Source organism: Elgaria multicarinata, chromosome 1, assembly GCF_023053635.1.
Source record: "Elgaria multicarinata webbii isolate HBS135686 ecotype San Diego chromosome 1, rElgMul1.1.pri, whole genome shotgun sequence".
NCBI lineage: Eukaryota > Metazoa > Chordata > Lepidosauria > Squamata > Anguidae > Elgaria > Elgaria multicarinata.
Window position 1 is genome coordinate 299480 of NC_086171.1, and position 18813 is coordinate 318292.

The window sequence follows — 18813 nt, forward strand, 5'->3', positions numbered from 1 at the left end:
AATCATTTCAGACTTTGAAGTTCTGGGAAGGAAACTGAAGAACTTTGGGGCCCAGGTAGTTTTCTCATCCATCCTCCCGGTTCTTGGAAGAGGATTAGAAAGGGAAAGAAAAATACTCCGGATGAACTTCGGATGGCTTCGAAGGTGGTGCCGTCGTGAGAGTTTTGGATTCTGGGACCACGGGCTACGCTACTTGGAGCATGGACTGCTGGCAAGGGATGGGTTGCAACTCACAAGGGCTGGAAAGAATGTGTTCGGCCACAGCATGAAGAACTTCATCAGGAGGGCTTTAAACTGAATCTTGCGGGGGTGGGAGACGTAAATTTTGAGGCAACAATGGATGAAGGCCAAGGCACCACAGTACAGAGAACAGCTCCAATAGTGTCCCAAAATAGTGTCTGCAACAATGTAGGAACAAAGCCAGACTATAAAACACATGGTCTTCGATGTCTATATACTAATGCCCAGAGCATGGGAAACAAACAGAACGAACTTGAACTCTTATTCCATGAAGGCAAATACGACTTGATAGGTATAACTGAAACTTGGTGGGATGACTCCCATGACTGGAATATAGCAATTGAAGGATATAACTTGTTCAAAAAGAACAGAAGAAATAGAAAGGGAGGTGGAGTTGCACTATATGTTAAAAATACCTATCCCTGCACAGAAATACAGGCGGATGAGATTGGGAGCCCCGTTGAGAGCGTCTGGATTAAAATAAATGGGGCAAGGAATAAAAAGAATATGATAATCGGAGTCTACTACCGACCACCCAATCAAGGAGAAGACGAGGACAAAACTTTTGAGAAACAAATTGCCAGTGTTTTAAGGAAGTGTGATGTAGTAGTGATGAGAGACTTCAATTACCCTGATATCAGTTGGGAGACGTAGGCCATAGCTAGACCTAAGGTTTATCCCTGGATCATCCAGGGGTCAAACCTGTTCATCTAGGTGACACACAGGGGATCCAGTGCTCAGGCAGGGGCGAACCCTGGATGATCCTGGGATAAACCTTAGGTCTAGCTGTGGCCCAATACTGCCAAAAGTGGCCCTTCCAAGAAATTCCTGACATGTGTGGGTGATAACTTTCTCCTACAGAAAGTGGTGGAAGGAACTAGAGGATCGGCAATCCTTGACTTGTTATTGACCAATAGGGATGACTTAGTGGATAAAGTGGCAGTTACGGGAACTCTGGGGGAAAGTGACGTCATACTTGAATTCTTGATTATGAAGGAGACAAAAGTCGAGTGTAGCCATACACGTACTCTGGATTTTAGGAAAGCTGATTTTAATAAACTCAGAACTATAATAAGTAAGGTCCCGTGGCAAGGGAGCCTAAAAAGAAAAGGAGTGCAGGATGGGTGGGAGTACCTAAAAAATGAAATTTTAAAGGCACAGTTACAAACAATTCCAACAAGGAGAAAAGATAGAAGACAACAGAGGAAACCAATGTGGCTCCACAAAAAGCTTATTGATGAACTGAAAACAAAAAGGGATACATATAGGAAGTGGAAGGAAGGCCAGGCTACAAAAGGAGAGTACAGACAGGTGGCACAGAAGTGCCGAAATGGCGTCAGGAAGGCTAAAGCTGTGAATGAGCTGAGATTAGCGAGGGATGCTCAAAGCAATAAAAAGGCTTTCTTCAGATACGTGAATAGTAAAAGGCAAAGGAAAGAAATGGTGGTTCAACTGCTTAATGAGGATGGCAAATTGATAACAGACGACAAAGAGAAGGCTGAAGTGCTCAATTCCTACTTTGCCTCGGTCTTCTCCCAAAAGCGGGTCTATGACCCCCCCTGGAAAAAGTGAAGCAGAAGTTGAGGGGGCAGGATCGCAGTTTGAGATTGATAAACAAATGGTCAAAGAACACCTAATTTCCTTGAATGAGTTCAAATCTCCAGGGCCCGATGAACTGCATCCAAGAGTAATGAAGGAGCTAGCGGAAGAACTCTCAGAACCTTTGTCTATTATCTTTGCAAAATCATGGAAGACGGGTGAGGTGCCGGACGACTGGAGGAGGGCTAACGTTGTCCCTATCTTCAAAAAGGGCAAAAAGGAGGAACCTGGGAACTACAGACCAGTCAGTCTGACATCCATCCCTGGGAAAATTCTGGAGCAGATTATAAAGAAGTCAATCTGTAAACACCTTGAAATCAATGCAGTGATTACTAGAAGCCAACATGGATTTGTCAGGAACAAATCCTGTCAGACTAATTTGATCTCATTTTATTTATTTATTTATTTATTTATTTATTTATTACATTTTTATACCGCCCAATAGCCGAAGCTCTCTGGGCGGTTCACTATTTTTTGATAGGATAACCTCCCTTGTGGACTGTGGGAATGCTGTGGATGTCATATATCTTGACTTCAGCAAAGCTTTTGACAAAGTACCACATGACACTCTGATTAACAAACTAGCTAAAAGTGGGCTAGATGGAACAACTATTAGGTGGATCCACAGTTGGCTACAGAATCGGACTCAAAGAGTACTTATCAATGGAACCTTCTCAAACTGGGGAGAGGCAATGAGTGGGGTGCCGCAGGGCTCAGTCCTGGGCCCAGTGCTCTTCAACATTTTTATTAATGATTTGGACGAGGAGGTGCAGGGAACGCTGATCAAATTTGCAGATGACACAAAATTGGGTGGGATAGCTAATACCCTGGAAGACAGAAACAAACTTCAAAGTGATCTTGATAGGCTGGAGTGCTGGGCTGAAAACAACAGAATGAAATTTAATAGGGATAAATGCCAAGTTCTACATTTAGGGAATAGAAACGAAATGCACAGTTATAAGATGGGGGACACTTGGCTCAGCAATACTACAAACGAGAAAGATCTTGGAATTGTTGTAGATCACAAGCTGAATATGAGCCAACAGTGCGATATGGCTGCAAGAAAGGCCAATGCTATTTTGGGCTGCATTAATAGAAGTATAGCTTCCAAATCACGTGAGGTACTGGTTCCTCTCTATTCAGCCCTGGTTAGGCCTCATCTAGAGTATTGCGTCCAGTTCTGGGCTCCACAATTCAAGAAGGACGCAGACAAGCTGGAGCGTGTTCAGAAGAGGGCAACCAGGATGATCAGAGGTCTAGAAACAAAGCCCTATGAAGAGAGACTGAAAGAACTGGGCATGTTTAGCCTGGAGAAGAGAAGATTGAGGGGAGACATGATAGCACTCTTCAAATACTTAAAAGGTTGTCACACAGAGGAGGGCCAGGATCTCTTCTCGATCCTCCCAGAGTGCAGGACACGGAATAACGGGCTCAAGTTAAAGGAAGCCAGATTCCGGCTGGACATCAGGAAAAACTTCCTGACTGTTAGAGCAGTGCGACGGTGGAATCAGCTACCTAGGGAGGTTGTGGGCTCTCCCACACTAGAGGCATTCAAGAGGCAGCTGGACAACCCTCTGTCAGGGATGCTTTAGGGTGGATTCCTGCATTGAGCAGGGGGTTGGACTCGATGGCCTTGTAGGCCCCTTCCAACTCTGCTATTCTATGATTCTATGATTCTACTGATCGCTGACATGGAATGTGCCCTTTTCAACATTGTGGTGTAGTGACCAGAGTGTTGGACTGGGAGTCAGGCGACCCAGGTTCTAGTCCCCACTCAGCCATGGAAACCCATTGGGTGACTTTGGACCAGTCATAGACTCTTAGCCTGATCTATTTTACAGGATTGTTGTTGTGAGGATAAAATGGAGAGGAGGATTTTGCATGCTGCCTTGGGTTCATTGGAGGAAAAAAGTGTGATATAAATGCAATAATATTTTTTCCCCATGGAGCTGTCCACCACAACCCCCAGATCCCTTTCTTGGTCAGTCCCTGTCAGCTCACATGCCACCAGCATTTAGACGAAGCAATGGGTATCGCTTTACACTTGCTTAAATTGAACTGCATTTGCCATTTTAATGCCCATTCCCACATTTTAGAGAAATCCTTTGGTAGTTGTCTGATGTCAGTTTTTGTTTCAGCTACCTGGAATAATTTGGTGCCATCTGCAAACCTGGCCACCTTGTTCCTCACTCCTGATTCCAGATCAATTATGATCAAAAAGGCCCCAATGCAGAACCTTGGAGGGCACCAGTGTTGACATCCTTCCATCTGGAGAACTGTCCATTAATTCCTACTCTCTGCTTCCTGTTGTGTAACCAGTTACCAATCCATGGGAGGCCCTCTGATCATTTGCTAGGACTGCCAAGTTTTCCTCAGGCACTTTTGGGAAAGGAAACTTTTGGAAGATCAAGTAAACAAGGAACACCAAGATATCAGCAAGTACAATCTTGCAAGTAGTTCAGCTTTATCTGTGCAGCAACGGGGACAGAAATTTGATGTTAAAAGAAGAGATGGTGAAAGCAGAGGGACTCTGCTTAGCCTTGAGAAGAGAAGACTGGCAGCAGGGTGGGTGCGGGTGGGGATGGCAGCACTTCTCAAGTCCCTACAGGGTTGTCACACAGAAGGGCTGCAACCTGTTCTGTCATCCAAGACATGAGACAACAGGCTTCAGTTACAGGAAAGCAGATTTCAGTTGACCCTCAAGAAACCCTGCCGAATGGTGAGAGCAGTCAGACAACAGCAACAACTCTCTTGAGGGCGGGGAGGTCTGCCTTGCTGGACGCACTCAAGCAGAGTCTGGACAGCCATCTGCCAGGGATGCTTTCTTACCATGAGCAGAGGGTTGGACTAGATGGGCTCAATGACCCCTTTCAACCCCAGAATTCTATGACTTGGGATACCACCGGTGCGACATCCTAGGCTTACCCAGCAATAATGCAGATTTGCATGAAATGCACACCACCCAGCTAACCCCCAGACAAGCTGTGTGAGAGACTGCCCTGCTCCGGGAGAAGAGGGCAAACACACGCAGAAGAGTCACATTTAAAAACAAACTTTACACGCCCTGGAATTCCTGCCTGGAGGTTGACATGAGACCCACCACCAGCAGCTCAGCTCACCAGCAGCAACTCCCCAGAAGCAGGCAAGGCCTAGACTCACCATCAGGCAGGCACTTCCAGGAGATGTTAGGCCTCCCTGGGAAAGATCTGCTGCATTGAGCTGGGGCGACACACCGGACCAGAAGCCCACGAGGAGGACGGCAGCTGCCGCTCGTGCTGTGGAATGCAGAAGCCCAATTCCTCTCCTGCTGCTCAAGGGTCCAAAGGCAGGCAAGCAGCCGGTCTCCTGGGAAGGGGCGTCTCAGGAAGGCCCCAGGCTCAGCCGTCTCATCATCCAGGGGCTTGGCTTCCTGCGAAGCAGAGACATTCACCCACCAGCCTCTGGGCCAACTAAAGCCAACCCACTGCAGCTGCAGCCCACCTGTCCAAAGGAGGACTGAGTGGGGCACATGCTGCAGCACTGCCTCTGGGTCAATACTGCGCAGAGTTACCCAGTCAACCTTGGGAGAGAGGAGCAAAGTGGGCAGCATAAAGGGAAGGAGCAGAACCCAGCTGCATGTAGGAGCCAGTCCTTCACAGGCCATCAGGGTGGAGGCGAGTGACACGCTGCCGGACCCCAGCCCCACCCCCAAGTACAGAGGAACCCTTGAGTTGCTAAGGGAGTTTGGGCCCCGCCTGCCTGCCCCCCCCCACTCATGGAGGCAGTGCTTAGCGGCTGATCTCACAGGCAGCAAAAGAACGTAGCCAAAAAGAAAGGACCACACACACCCCCACACAAAACCGGAGCTGCATTTCTCCGTGAAGACCCCCTCTTGTGTGTTGCCCACCTGAGCCTGCTTTGTTCAGGGCTGCCATCAGATGGCCTTCACATTCCAAATGGGTTGGGGCTACCTGGGCCTGGTCAGGGGTCCGGTGCATACAGTCAAGCTGCCCATTCAGGCCTGCAGCAGCAGCTGCCTTCGCTCCGAAAGCTGGTCCTGATCCATCTCTGGAAGGAAAGAGCAAGCCGGGCGCAGGCAAGCAATGAACGGCTCTCCCGCAGACCTGCTCGCCGCCCCCGCAGGACGCCCCTGGGCTGGAGGCGGCCGCGTGGGCACGTCGGAGGTGCGCAAGGGGGGGCAGAGCGAGCGTGGGGCTCCAGGCTGCCCTTCACTGCCCATGTGTGACGCATCACAGATGGAAAAGCTCAGGGGCACTTGCGGCCAATAGAGTCTGGGGCTGAAAGGTGGTGGCCCAAGCTGAACGGCCGAGGCGGAGGGCGGGGGCTCCTCCGCCACCCCAGCCCCCAGCCCCGCCGTGGGTCAGTCAGGCCAAGGGAGCGCCAGTCCGGGGCGACCCAGAGGTGGGCGGGCGCTGGCTGGCCGGCCCCGACCGCCCCGTAGGCCAGGCGCAGGGCCGAGGGCCGGGTGCTGCTGCCGCTGCCGCCAGCGACGTCGGTCGGCCGCGAGACGGAGAGCGAGGCAAGGGCCAGTCCCGGGGACTTTGCCCCGGCGCCACACGGCGCCAGCCAGCCAGCGGCGATTGCTGGGCAAGGGGAGCTGCCTCTCCGCCCTCCGGGGCGAAGCGGGGCGGGGTGGCCAAAGGCGCTGGGCCGAGCACCAGAGGGCCGCCGGCAGGGCGCAGAGCCGGGCGCTCCGGAGAGCGGAGCGAAGGGCCTCCTCCGCCGGCCGGGCGATGCCAGGGAGCGGCGGCGGAACTGGCAGCGCGGTCGAGCGGGAACGGCGGCGGCGGCGAAGCCTCAGGCAAGGGGCGGACGAGCCGCGCGCCTCCGCCCGGCCCCGCGTACCTGGCGAGCAGACCAGGCGCTCCGCGACGGCTCCGCGCCTCTGGCCCTCGTCGGCAGTGCCGGCCGGCTGGCTCTGGCCGCGGCAGCCGCTGCTGCTCTCTCCTCCGGATCGCGGGGCGCCTGCGCGGAGCTGCAGAAAGGAGGGGGCGTCGCCTCCCCCCTCCTCCCGCCCCCGCTAAATCAGGTGCTGCAGAACCAGCCTCCCCTCCTGCCTGAGACGAGGGAGGCCCCGGCACCGACGAGCGCTCCCCGCTTCAGTTGCATCGCACCGCTGCCGGCCACACGGCTCCGGTGTGGTGATCTAGGCCTCCGCAGCCTCTGCCGTTGCTCCCCCGGGCCCGTCGGCCCGGAACGCCCCGCGCCCCGACGCCTGCGCCTGGATTGCGAGCGGCGGGCAAGGAGTGGGGGCGTGGGGGTGCCCAGCGTCCCGGGCCAGCCGAAGGGCCGGGCTCTTACCGTCCCCCGCCGCCCGCCTTGAGGCTCTGGGCGGAGGGGAGAGCCTGGCAGGGGGGCGGCGCAATCGCCAACTGAAGGAGGGCGGCTGCGCAGGGCCCGGGGCTGAGTGGAAGAAGCGCCCCTGCTTTGCAGGCGGCAGGCCCCAGCCAGGCTCGACCCCCGGCAGCGGCTCCAGGGAGGGCTGGGAAGGGGCCCTGCCTGGGCAGCCGCTGAGCGGGCAAGAGGGACCCAGGTCCGACTCGGGAGATGGCAGCTTCGAGCCGGGCGCCCAAGCCCCAAATGAGCGGTGTCTCTCGAGGGAGGAGGAGGAGGAAGAGGAAGCGGAGCCACGAAACCGGCTTCTCTGGCTGTGCCAGGAGCAAGAAGATGCTCAGGGCAGGGCAGCTTCGCAGGGAAGTCTGGCGAGAGGGTGGCGTTGCCCGGCTCCTAGCTGGCCGCCTCCTCTCGCCACGAGGGGGCGCTGTGTCCAACCCGGGACAAGACGACAGACGAGGCCAAGAGGCACGAGAAGGAGCCGGCCGATCCCCGGGTGCTGCGCGCTCTTTCAGAGCTGCTGCCGGTCGGTCGTCTTCCAGAACTCCTGGAGTAGAGGCGTCGTGCAGGAAGGCTGGAGACGGGCAAATGTTGCCCATTTTCACAAATGGCGTGGGGGCGGGAGGGAGGTGGCTCCTGGCCAGATTCTCACACAAGTGACCAAGCAGGCAGCCTGTGAGCACCTAGAAACAATCCATCGCTTAGGAGGAGCTAACGTGGGTTTGTCAGGAATACTGTAAGAACTACTGGATTAGTAGATGTGATATATCTTGATATCCCATGAAAGCTGGTAAAATGTGGGTTGGCCTGCTAGCTGGATCCACAGCTGGAGGAGCAAATGTAGTGGGCGAGGGCCCATGTCAGCCTCCGCACCCATACTGAAGGGAGGCCTTGCCTGGCGTGGCGCAGGGCTCTGCCCTGGGCTGGTCCATGTGGGCTTGGACGAGGACAGAGAGGGGGCTGCTTCGAAGATGTGCAGATGACCCAAAGTTAGGAGGGGCGGCCAGCCAGTCGTGTATATGGGTGGAGATACTCAGTTTATTATTTGCAGTTTGAGTATTTTATTTTTTCAATTTCTGATCCACCCAACAACTGTTCTCATGCGTTTAGAATCAGGGCTCTGTTAACGATGAAATCCCCAAACTTGTGTCATCTCCAAACATGGTCCGAAGTTTGTGCCACGAGTTCTGTTTTACCACCTAAAACTGTGTACTGGTACATCAAACGCGGGTTCATAAACCAACACTGCTGTATTACCTCCAGACCTGTGCCAAAGTTTTGTGCTTTTTGTGCCACAAGTCCCAAATTTTATTTCACCACTGACAACTGTACACTGATGCATCAAATGTGTGAGTCAACACAGATAAAAACTCCCATTCTCCTATTCCCTCCAAACCTATGTCAACATTTTGTTTGTTCTGTCATGAATTCCTAGTTGTAAAGTGGGTTGTAACCCACAAAAGCTCATGCTAATTTATTAAATTATCTGAATAACTAAAACAGTTGTTTTGAAAGGTGAAATTCTCCCCCTTATTGATGAGGGAGAAAAGACCACTGAATTCAGCAAGGCTTAAGTAAGCAGGATATAGTACTATGAAAGCAGTCTACAGTATGTGTCAATGGGCCCCAACAGTTGTCAGCGCACTTCAAGACCGCTCCCTGCCTTTTATATACCGCTTTCCTAGTGCAATATCCTGCTTGGTGTAGATTAGGCCCTAGATACACATTTGAAGATGATATAAGGATGTGGGGGGGAGCGGGTTCTGTGTCAATTCCCACGTTTAACTGTCAATACACAGTTGTGGGTGGCAGCACAAAACTCAGGATTTGTGGCACAAAAGAACTCAAAACTAGCACAAAACCTCAGCATAGGTTTGGAGGAGACAGGAGAACATGGATTTTATTTTATTTTGCCTGCAACAGGCCCCAACTAAGGATATGTCATTTCCACGCTTTTGGTGGTAGCACAAAACTTGGAATTTGTGGCCTGAAACAGCACAAAATCTTGGCAAAGGTCTGGAGGTGATACGACGATGTTGGGTGTGTGTGTGTGCGCGTGCTAACTAAGAACCTCCATTTGGCGTATCAGCACACAATTGTGGGTAGCAGCACTGAACTCGGAATTAGGGGCATGAAACAGGCTAATTTGGAGGGTGTCATGTCTCCAAGCCCTCCCGCTGTGATGTGAGACAATAAAGAGGTCTTCCAAGTAATCCACAAAACTTTATTCAGCAAATAAACATCTCTTCCCACCTGAAGGGAGTTTAAACACTTGGAGCTCTCCTCTAAGCAAAAACTTGGCTGACTAAACTAGGCAGTTGTCCTTTCAACAAAAGGAAAGCTTTTCTTCCTGAGCCATTTTTGCTTCAGGGAGGATTCTTCTGAAGACGTCTTTGGCGAGAGGCTAGCTAAGCTGATCGCCTCTCCCCTGCTTTCAGCTCCACCACTTGACCCTGCAGCAGATTGCGGGGGGGTCAGCCGACTCCAAAGTCCCTTCCCCCTCTGAGGAAATCTTAGTTCCCATGGACTCAACTCAGAGTCCAGTTAGCATTATCTCTGATAAAGTCCAGTAAAGGTTCATCCCTGGCTCCTGAAGAGCCTGGGAGAATCCCCTTCCCCACTTCCTGTGTTGGCTGGTACATTTCTAGTCCTCATAGAACCATAGAATAGTAGAGTTGGAAGGGGCCTACAAGGCCACCGAGTCCAACCCCCTGCTCAAGGCAGGAATCCACCCTAAAGCATCCCTGACAGAGGGTTGTCCAGCTGCCTCTCTTGAAGGCCTCTAGTTTGTTCTGGTTCTGAATCTGATTCCTAGTGATAGCCTGAAACCTCTTCCCCAAACTAGGGAAAACAGGCCTGATCCTGACAGAAGGTTTGTAGTTAACACAGCCAGAAGAGAAATGTTCATTGTGTACTTCACAGTTGAAGCCCAAAATTATCTACCTGCATCACTGATATATCTTAGTGGATCACAAGCAGACTGCCTCAAGAATGTGGGAGGGTGTCTCCTTCATGGAAAGTACTTAAGCGGAGGCTGGATAAGAAACAAAGCCCTATGAAGAGAGACTGAAAGAACTGGGCATGTTTAGCCTGGAGAAGAGAAGATTGAGGGGAGACATGAGAGCACTCTTCAAAGACTTAAAAGGTTGTCACACAGAGGAGGGCCAGGATCTCTTCTCGATTCTCCCAGAGTGCAGGACACGGAATAACGGGCTCAAGTTAAAGGAAGCCAGATTCCGGCTGGACATCAGGAAAAACTTCCTGACTGTTAGAGCAGTGCGACAATGGAATCAGTTGCCTGGTGAGGTTGTGGGCTCTCCCACACTGGAGGCCTTCAAGAGGCAGCTGGACAACCCTCTGTCAGGGATGCTTTAGGGTGGATTCCTGCATTGAGCAGGGGGTTGGACTCGATGGCCTTGTAGGCCCCTTCCAACTCTGCTATTCTATGATTCTATGATTCTATGATCTGTCAGGGATGCTGCAGCTACATCCTGCATGGTGCAGCCAGCACTGAGCAGGGCTCGGACTAGGAGATCCCGAAGTCCCTGCTGATTCTTTGATTCTGTGTGTACCTTTTCTTTAAAAAGTCCTGCAGTCGTATCCTGTGATTGTACCTTACGCTAACAGCACTCAACAACAGCAATCCAGCCCTCTGTTCAGAGAATCCCCACACTGCTGTCCCCATGGAGAGCTGCACACAACGGCCTGCTGCCTTAGAGAGCATCAAAGGCCAGAGCCAGGCCAGGCCAGGCCAGGCCAGCCCCCCAGGCAACTCCTCCCCTCCCTCCAGGCCACCTGTGAGCTCTCCAGCAGACTCAGGGTGGCCAAAGGAGTGATGGCGTTTGCTTTCTCAACAGTGCCTCCCCCGTGACCAATGACTAAGAGAGCCTATTGCCCCCCTCTCCCTGAAAGGAGACCTCTACAAGGACAATGCTCTCTGAAGAAGATGCGGCTGCTAGTTCTGCCCCAAGCACAGGCACCATTTATACTGGGAGGGAGGCACCCAGCATGCAGCAGCAGCAGCCACACAAACTGGCTATGGACAAGGAGGGCAGACAGGCAGCCAAGCCGTTCTGCAATAAAACGGGCCGGTCTCCTTGAAGGCCACCACAGCTGAGCACCCCCACCCGTATGCCTTCCCTCCGCTGGAGCAGAGGCATGGGCAATGCTGGCAGAAACCAGGCAAATGCACTCACAGGAAGACTTTAATTGCTTTTCGTATAAAACCAGGGTTTTCAGGATTCTGCCCCCCACCCCCGCCCCGAGAGCCAAGTGCTGTGGCCGCCCTGCTCCCCACCCCACCGCTCAAGTGCTGTTGGCCTGTTCTTGTTCAAAGAGAGCCATGGCCAGGTGCGATCGTGACCCCAGTCCTTGCAGGTTGCTGAGGACGCAGTGGTGGTAGAGCTCCTCGCTCAAGCGAGCGTTGCAGCTCCTCAGCACGTACTTCTGCACCAGCCCCGGCTCCACCGCCCGGAAGAGGTGCAGCTCCGAGTAGCGCAGGAAGATGTCAAAGACTTCCAGCTCCTCCAGCTCCTGGCCCCCGTCCAGGACGTCGGCTGCCAGCTTGGTGCGGGCGGCCATGTAATCCGAGTTGTAGAAGCAGGCCTCAGCAAAGACGTGCCGGTCAAAATGCCCGTCCCGTAGGAAGTCCGTGGAGGCAGAGGCTGCAGCCGGCTCACCCCGGTAGGTCAGCACCGGATTGAACTCCTGGAAATGCACAGGGAAGAAGGCCTGCCAGCTGCTGATGGTGTTCATGCGGCAGCGGTTCAGGACGTCCAGGTTGATCTCTGTCCAGACGCTGGCCAGGAGGAACAGCGTGTCCACTGGGTGCTTCTTGGAGACGATGTCCATCAGCTTGATTTGGGAGGGCACCTCTGTCTTGACGCTGATCCAGGGGATCTTGACGTCAGTGTAGCGCTTCTCCAGTTCAGCCACCATGGCTTTGACCCCGGCAAAGACATCCACCTGAGTGACCCGCTGAGCGTCATAGGGGTCATAAATGAAGAGCAGGCTGAGCCAGGCATTCTCGCGCGTGTCCAACGCGTTCGTGGCAAATGTGTCCAGGAAGTTGCCCACAAAGTCCAGCTCCTGCACCGTGAGCGGCAGCATCACTTGCACCCGCGTGGCCTCCGTCACGTAGGGCATGGGGATGATCTCCACCTTGCTGAGGGGGCGCAGCAGGCTCACCCGCTTGGCCAGCACGTGGCGGTGCCCCTTTTGGGTGACGGCCTCCAGCAGCAGGTCCAGCATGTACTCCATGCCCCGCGTGGGGTCGAAGCGCCGGTAGCCGTTCAGCAGCTGCCGCTTCTGGAAGCGCAGCCGGGGCTGGTAGCGCTGGTTGAGCTGCTCCAGGGCGGCCTGGAGGATGTCATGCACATCGGCCTTGCTGGCCCCGGCCAGGTCGCACTTGGGGGCACCGTTGGGGCAGGAGAAGAGGTGCTGCTCCGTGAAGTAATCCCAGCCAATCACTTCGAAGCGGGACTGTGGCACAAAGGGGGCGTTGATGCCTACAGGCCAGCTCAGGGCAGCCTCCCCCGCCGGCATCAGCGCTGTCAGGTTGCGGATCTGGGCCTGCCAATGAAGATGGTGCCTGTGAATCTGTGTCCATCTCTCCCTCCCTCCCTGTTTGGGCTTGAACCAGAGCCACGGAGGCCCAAATCCATGTGCCTCTGCAGCTCCACCCAAATGCTCCGGGTTGGGGGGAGCAAAGGCACCCAGCAAGCTCCTGTGGCTGGACCCATCAGGTCTCTTCCAGCCCCGGCAAAAAAAGAACAGCGTTTCAAAAGACACTGCTGAAGGGGCGTGCCGAGGGGAAGCCTGCGCTGAGCCGGTTTGTGCTGGGTGAATTTCCCAGGAAGAGAAAACGGGATGGGTTAACGTCCAGCAGGCCTTAAACACCTGGAAAGTATTTTGAAAAGGAAGGGCTCCTGCACACAGTGCGTCATTCATCTACGGGAGGAGCCACTTTGTGTGCCATTTTTCTTGGTGGCTACAAGTCCTAATCTCTATATGCCACCTCCAGTATCAGAGGCAATGTGCTGATGGATCCCAGTTGCTGGCTGGGGAACATGGGCAGGAGGGTGCTCTCGCACTCAGGTCCTGCTTGTGGGCTTCCCCATCGGGGCACCTGGTTGACCTTGCTCTGACCCAGCAGGGCTCTTCTTAGGAATGTTCCAGCCTGCTTAATAGATGCCCATTTTGACATTATAAAGGGGAGTTTTTACTGTTGTAGTAGTTCTAAATGTTTTGCGTAACTGTTTTAGTTAATAGCATTTTATAGTTTTAAACCACTCCCTTGAGGACGTTTTGTTTCAAAAAGCAGTATAAAAATATGTTAAGCAGTTAGCCTAGGCTCAAAGGCAAAGCCCACAGCTGCCAGGTGTTCCAGCGGTGGGGGGGGGCTTCCAGTAGCTGCAATTGCCCCGGACAGGCCAGGGAGAGATCCTGAAGAAGGAACCTACCTGCTGGCATTAGCTTGAGCCATCCTGAGGGAGCAGGATCGGCCTGGGGCTGAGGGCTGCAGGGAAGGGGCTGGGGGCTGCTTTGCTTGCAGAAATCCCCAGGTTCAATTCCAGGCAGCCTCTCCGGACAGGGCTAGGGAAAGATCCTGTCTGAAACACTGAAAGGAGGGAGGCAGCGAGAGAAGGGGCCAGGCTCCGTGATGGCAATGCTGGGCTACATGGAACAGGCCGGAGTGGGTGGGGCTGTTTCCTCTGTTCCTGCAACACCCGTTGCAGCCCAGTCTGAAACTTCGATGCACGCCCCGTGGCATTCAAGGGGGCACCCTGATAAGGTGCACAAGATCACAGGAGGGTCACCAGAGCATGATGAAGCCAACAGGGGCCGGTTGCTCCTCTCTGGAAAGCACCGCGGGGCTGAGATCCAGACATAAATTCCCTCAGCCCCTTCCTGCCCCTCCCCGCACCCCAGCTCCTGCAGGCTCCAATATCAAGACCTGCCGACATCCGCTTGAGACCTCCTCTGGGATCAGCAGGGCTGACCAGGACTAGGGGTCCCCCGCAGGGCACAGGGCACCCCTCGCAGCCCCGCCCTCCTTCCTGCCGCCCCCCGCCCCACACCTCGGCAGGAGATGGAGACCTCGCTCATCTTCTACCTGCAGCTGCGCGATCTCTTGATAGGTCCGGTCCAACTGGATCCTGCTAAACCTCTTATGCAGACGATACATGAGGGTGGGGTCCGCGACGGGGTGCACAGTGACTGCTCCCCAGAATTCTTCCCCCTCCTCCTTCTCCGGGTCTGCATTCTTCGCCAGTTCATAGGATGAGTAGTGCTGGCCCTAACAGGGGAGAAGAGAGAGAGGGGTGGGGACCTCAAGGACCCCAGAAGAGCTGTGCTTCCCATCCAGCCCAGCGCTCTGTTCCCAAGGTGGGCAGCCAGCTGACCCAGCAGGAAGCCCACAAGCAGGACTCGAGCGCAAGAGTCCCCCGCCTCCAAAGCAGCCTTAAGAGTGAAGGGGAATTCTGATCTGCATTGGCAATAAGTAGTATTTCCTCGGCATCACTCTGTGGTGTGTGAGAGGTGGAACACACAAAGCCACGTTAAAGGTGAATCGGGCGGGGGCATGAGAAGTCACCCAAGCCAGATCCCAGCCTCTCCAGCAATTTTGTCTCTTTCCTTGGGGGGGGGGGGGAGCAGTGATGAACTAACCTGCAATTCCGTTTGCCTGTGTGCAGATCCTGGTCTGCTTTGATGCTCTTTCTACATATGAATCCCTTCACCTCAAAATACTGAGACGCGACCTTCGCATCCTCCGCTCACTCCGAAAGAGCCTTCAGCCATTGACTCTTTCGACATTAACAGGCCTTAGGAGCAGACCGGGAAGCTGGAAAGACCAGCATGAGCTAACCAACAAAGAAAGGGGCTCTTGGGCCTCAAGTGAAGAATTTCTTTTATTCTCCCAGGAAGTTTAAGAAGTTTGTTTACATTGCTTTCAGGACTTTGCTCTGCTCCTGGTTTTAATTTGGTTTTATATGCTGGAATGGTTTTATTTCTTGCAGCTGGTTTTATCTCTGTTTCCTTTTGCACTGTTTTTATTCATTGTTTCTATGTTTTTGTATTTTGTGTTTTTAATTCATTGTACGCCACCCAGAGAACTTCAGTTATTGGGCAGTTTAAAAGTACCGTAAGTAAGCAAATGAACAGGGCGTTATAGCATCCCTCTGCAGTTCCAGGAATCCTCCCCGGAAAACATAGATGACAAATGGGAGCAGCAACCAGCAGCATCCCTAGTTAGGCTGCTCTTAGAATGGGCTTCGGCTACTGGCTGGTAGAGAAATGCAATAAGCAAATACATAAAACCGCACACTTAGAAGTCCCGCCGGAAAGCATGAGGTTGGCATGGCTTCACTGGAGCAGCCGCTGCGCCCGTCCCGCTCCCACCTCCCACCCAACCCCCTCCCTCTCGGTGTCTCTCAGGTGGCGGTATCCTACCTGGTGCTCGGAGACACAGCTGACGCCCAGGAAGTCCACTAGGCATCGCCCCAGCCACTCGTCCGGCCGCACGCTGAGGATCTCGTTGCGACAGCTGTCCAGGTACTGCTGCAGCTTCATCAGCAGACTGCGGGAAAGCAGGTAGCCAAAGCCACCGTGGCAATAGCGGGCCTGTTCATCCCCTCCAATGAACTCCTCTGCCCGGCCCAGGTACACGTCCTGGTTGATGCTCAGGTGGGTTGTGAGGGCCTTGATCTGCTCTGCTTGAGCATAGGTGTCATCCTGCATGATGAAGAACCAGTCAAAGTCCCCCCCAAAGTGCTGGTGGATGTAGCGCACTGTCTCATACATCAGCCAGACGGGGCGTTCGTCGCCGTGGGACACCAGGGCCATGCCGTGGGGCACCTTGGTGCTGCGCAGCCCCGTGAAGTACAGCAGGTGGGAGAAGAGGTGGGCCACCGTCTTGTTGACGGCCACAGCCAAAGTGTTCAGGGTGGCCTTGGAGGTCAGCACAGCCACAAAGAGCCGCTCATGGAAGCCCAGCTCCGTCTGGATGTAGCGAGTCCTGGTGGGCGGGGAGGAAGGAAACAGAGCCGTGAATGTGTCAGATTCCCTGGGGCTCCCAAAGCAGGGCAGCTCCGCTCTGGGTGCCTCCCTAGCAGCAGAGCCCTCTGCTCTAGGCCCAGGGCCCAAGATGCTGCCAGGACAGACTCTGTGCAAAAGCGGCTTCGAGCCCTCAGGGTAACTATGACCAGGAATTGGAGCAGAACCCACGGAAGGCACTTGGCGTGGAGTCTCACCCCCCCACACACACACAATTGTTAGTCTGTGGAGGCACATGAATCCAGGGGAGGGCAACCACTATTGGTCCAGGGGCTGGATCACACCCCTCTGAAGAGGTCCAAGCCGCTCCCGCCCCAACTTCCCACAACATAGCATTGTTCTGTGTGTCTCTCTCTTCAGGGAGAAAGGAGCGTTGTCAGCGCTTGCCGGGCAGGCTTCTGCGAAGGGACACATTCATGGAGGAGGAGGAGGAGGCTATCAATGGCAGCTCGTCATGACGGATACATGCAGAGGCAGAGTGCCAGTTGCTGGGGAACATGGGTGGGCGGGGGCTGCGGCTGTGCTCCTGTCCTGCTGGTGGGCTTCCCATGGGGGCCTCCAGCCAGCCACTATGGGACCAAAGCACCGGATGAGATGAGTCCCCCTGGGTCTAATCCAGCCCAGGGCTCTTCTAAGGCTCTTATGCCTGCCCAGAGGGGGCTATTAACCACCAGTGGGAGGAATGGGGACCGTGTAGCGGGATCAGCAAGGGGTCCACGTAAAAGGCGTTTTCCAGCTTTCCTTTTATGGCGGAACACTACCTGCTGTACTGACAGTTAGAAGGAGTGCAGTGGGTGGAGACACGGGCGATAAAACAGGGTGACCCTGTGGAAAGGAGGACCGGGCTCCTGTATCTTTAACAGCTGCATAGGAAAGGGAATTTTAGCAGGTGTCATTGTTATGCATGCAGCACCTGGTGAAATCCCCGGTTCATCACAACAGCTAAAGCTGCAGAAACTCCTCCCTCTTTTCCATAGGGTCACCCTAAATAAAAGCTACAGCAAAGAGACCTTTCCTTTCCGCGGCCTGGCTCAGTAGGGCTTGTCAGGAAGAAGAAAAGAGAGAGATAGAGAGAGGGAGAATCATGAGCAAAGCCACACCTGGTCAAGCATTTCTTCAGCCAGAAACCCTCTGGTTGGCCATAGGCAAACCATGCGCATACATCCCCCCCCGCCCCCCAGCTGTGACATGGGGATAACAACAAGGCCCTGTTATCAATGCACGTGGAAGTTTTCATAGGCTCTCAAAGGGCCAGAGAAACACACAGCACGGGAATTATTGAATTATTCTCTTCAGACAGCACAACAGCCCCAGCCTGGCCCTTGGGGCTGGCTGCAAAGGCTTGGGGGCACCAAGCACACCCTCCTCCCCTTACAGCCACTGCTGGGGAGGAGGGCTCCACAGTCTCCCAGCCCGATCCACCCTCATGGCGGAGGAACCAGCCTCTTACCTGAGCACCTTCTTATAGGGCTTGTTGGGATCCCGGTAGTAGGGCACAATCCGCGGCTTGAAATCCTCCCCGTCTGCCCCCTGGCCGGGGGGGCCTCCAGCACCAGGGGCCTCTTCCTCCTGCCTCCCCCCGGCAGGCTGCCTGCCGTGCCCGAGCACAGCGGGGTCCACACAGGAATCGCCCCCATCGCCTTGGATCCAAGAGACGCGCAGAAGGCTCAGGCTGCAGCCCAAGGACAAGCCTAGCAGCAGGGGCAAGGCCGGCCGCAGGAAGGCCAGCAGGCTGACCACACGCATGGCCAGAGGCCGCTCAGCCAGGGGGAGCGGAGCAGCAGGGCCCTAGGGCAGCCACGGGGCCAGAACCATGGAGGGGGAAGGCCCCAGGCAAGGGCCGCCACGCAGGGAGAGGGCAGCCGCCTTCCGGACGGGCACGTCTGGGTGCCTCCTCACTCAGGCCCTGCTGGAGAGAAGGAACGGGCATGAGCCCACCCAGGCAGGGAAACACACCTGCCACCCCATCCCACCCGAGATCTATCCAGCACAGCCCCAAACCAAACAGCAGCAAGGACTCTGCAGCGACAAAGGCTCTCACCCTTCCCGTAAGCAGGGGCGGCCGCGGGGCGGCGGCTGGGGGAGGCGACTCTTTCTTCTGCAGGCCGGTCTGAAGAGTTGCCCCTGGAATCGCCTAAGCCGGGCAGGGCATGGGGGAAATGCCCACATTGGGGGGGTGGGGGGCGGAGGCGTGTGAGCAGAAACGCCTGCGGGGCATCTTGGCCCCCTGCTCCTGGAGGAGCCCCCACGCGGGAGGAGAGGGGGACCCCAGAAGGAGCACCCCCGCCCTCTCAAGATGGTAGGGGTGCCAGCGCATGAGGAGGGTCTTTCCCCCACCGCCCGAGGAGGAGGAGGAGGAAGACGGGGCGCCCCGTCCCCCTTCCCTGGCGCCGATTCCTCTCGGTTGGTCGGCGTCCTTACGCGCTAGAGAGCTCCGCAGGACGTGGAAGAGGAAGGGGGGGCTGCCGGGCAGGCCAAGCCTGGGGGGGCGGGGGGGCTGCCGGGCAGGCCAAGCCTGGGGGGGGCGCGGGGGGGGCTGCCGGGTAGGCCAAGCCTGGGGGGGGGGGGCACGGGGGGGGCTCCGCG

The 18813-nt window shown here is 55.1% G+C and overlaps 1 protein-coding gene across 1 annotated transcript; it reads right to left on the reverse strand.

Moving 5' to 3' along the window:
* Nucleotides 1–10603: 10603 nt before the first annotated feature.
* CHPF2 (chondroitin polymerizing factor 2) lies at nucleotides 10604–18013 on the reverse strand. The gene is made up of 4 exons (XM_063121483.1): nucleotides 17678–18013; nucleotides 15625–16189; nucleotides 14288–14470; nucleotides 10604–12744 (listed from the first exon to the last, which is right to left on the reverse strand). The coding sequence occupies exons 1-4, from the start codon at nucleotides 17971–17973 to the stop codon at nucleotides 11479–11481; spliced, it is 2310 nt and encodes a 769-aa protein (XP_062977553.1). The 5' UTR covers nucleotides 17974–18013; the 3' UTR covers nucleotides 10604–11478.
* Between the last annotated feature and the right edge of the window lie 800 nt (nucleotides 18014–18813).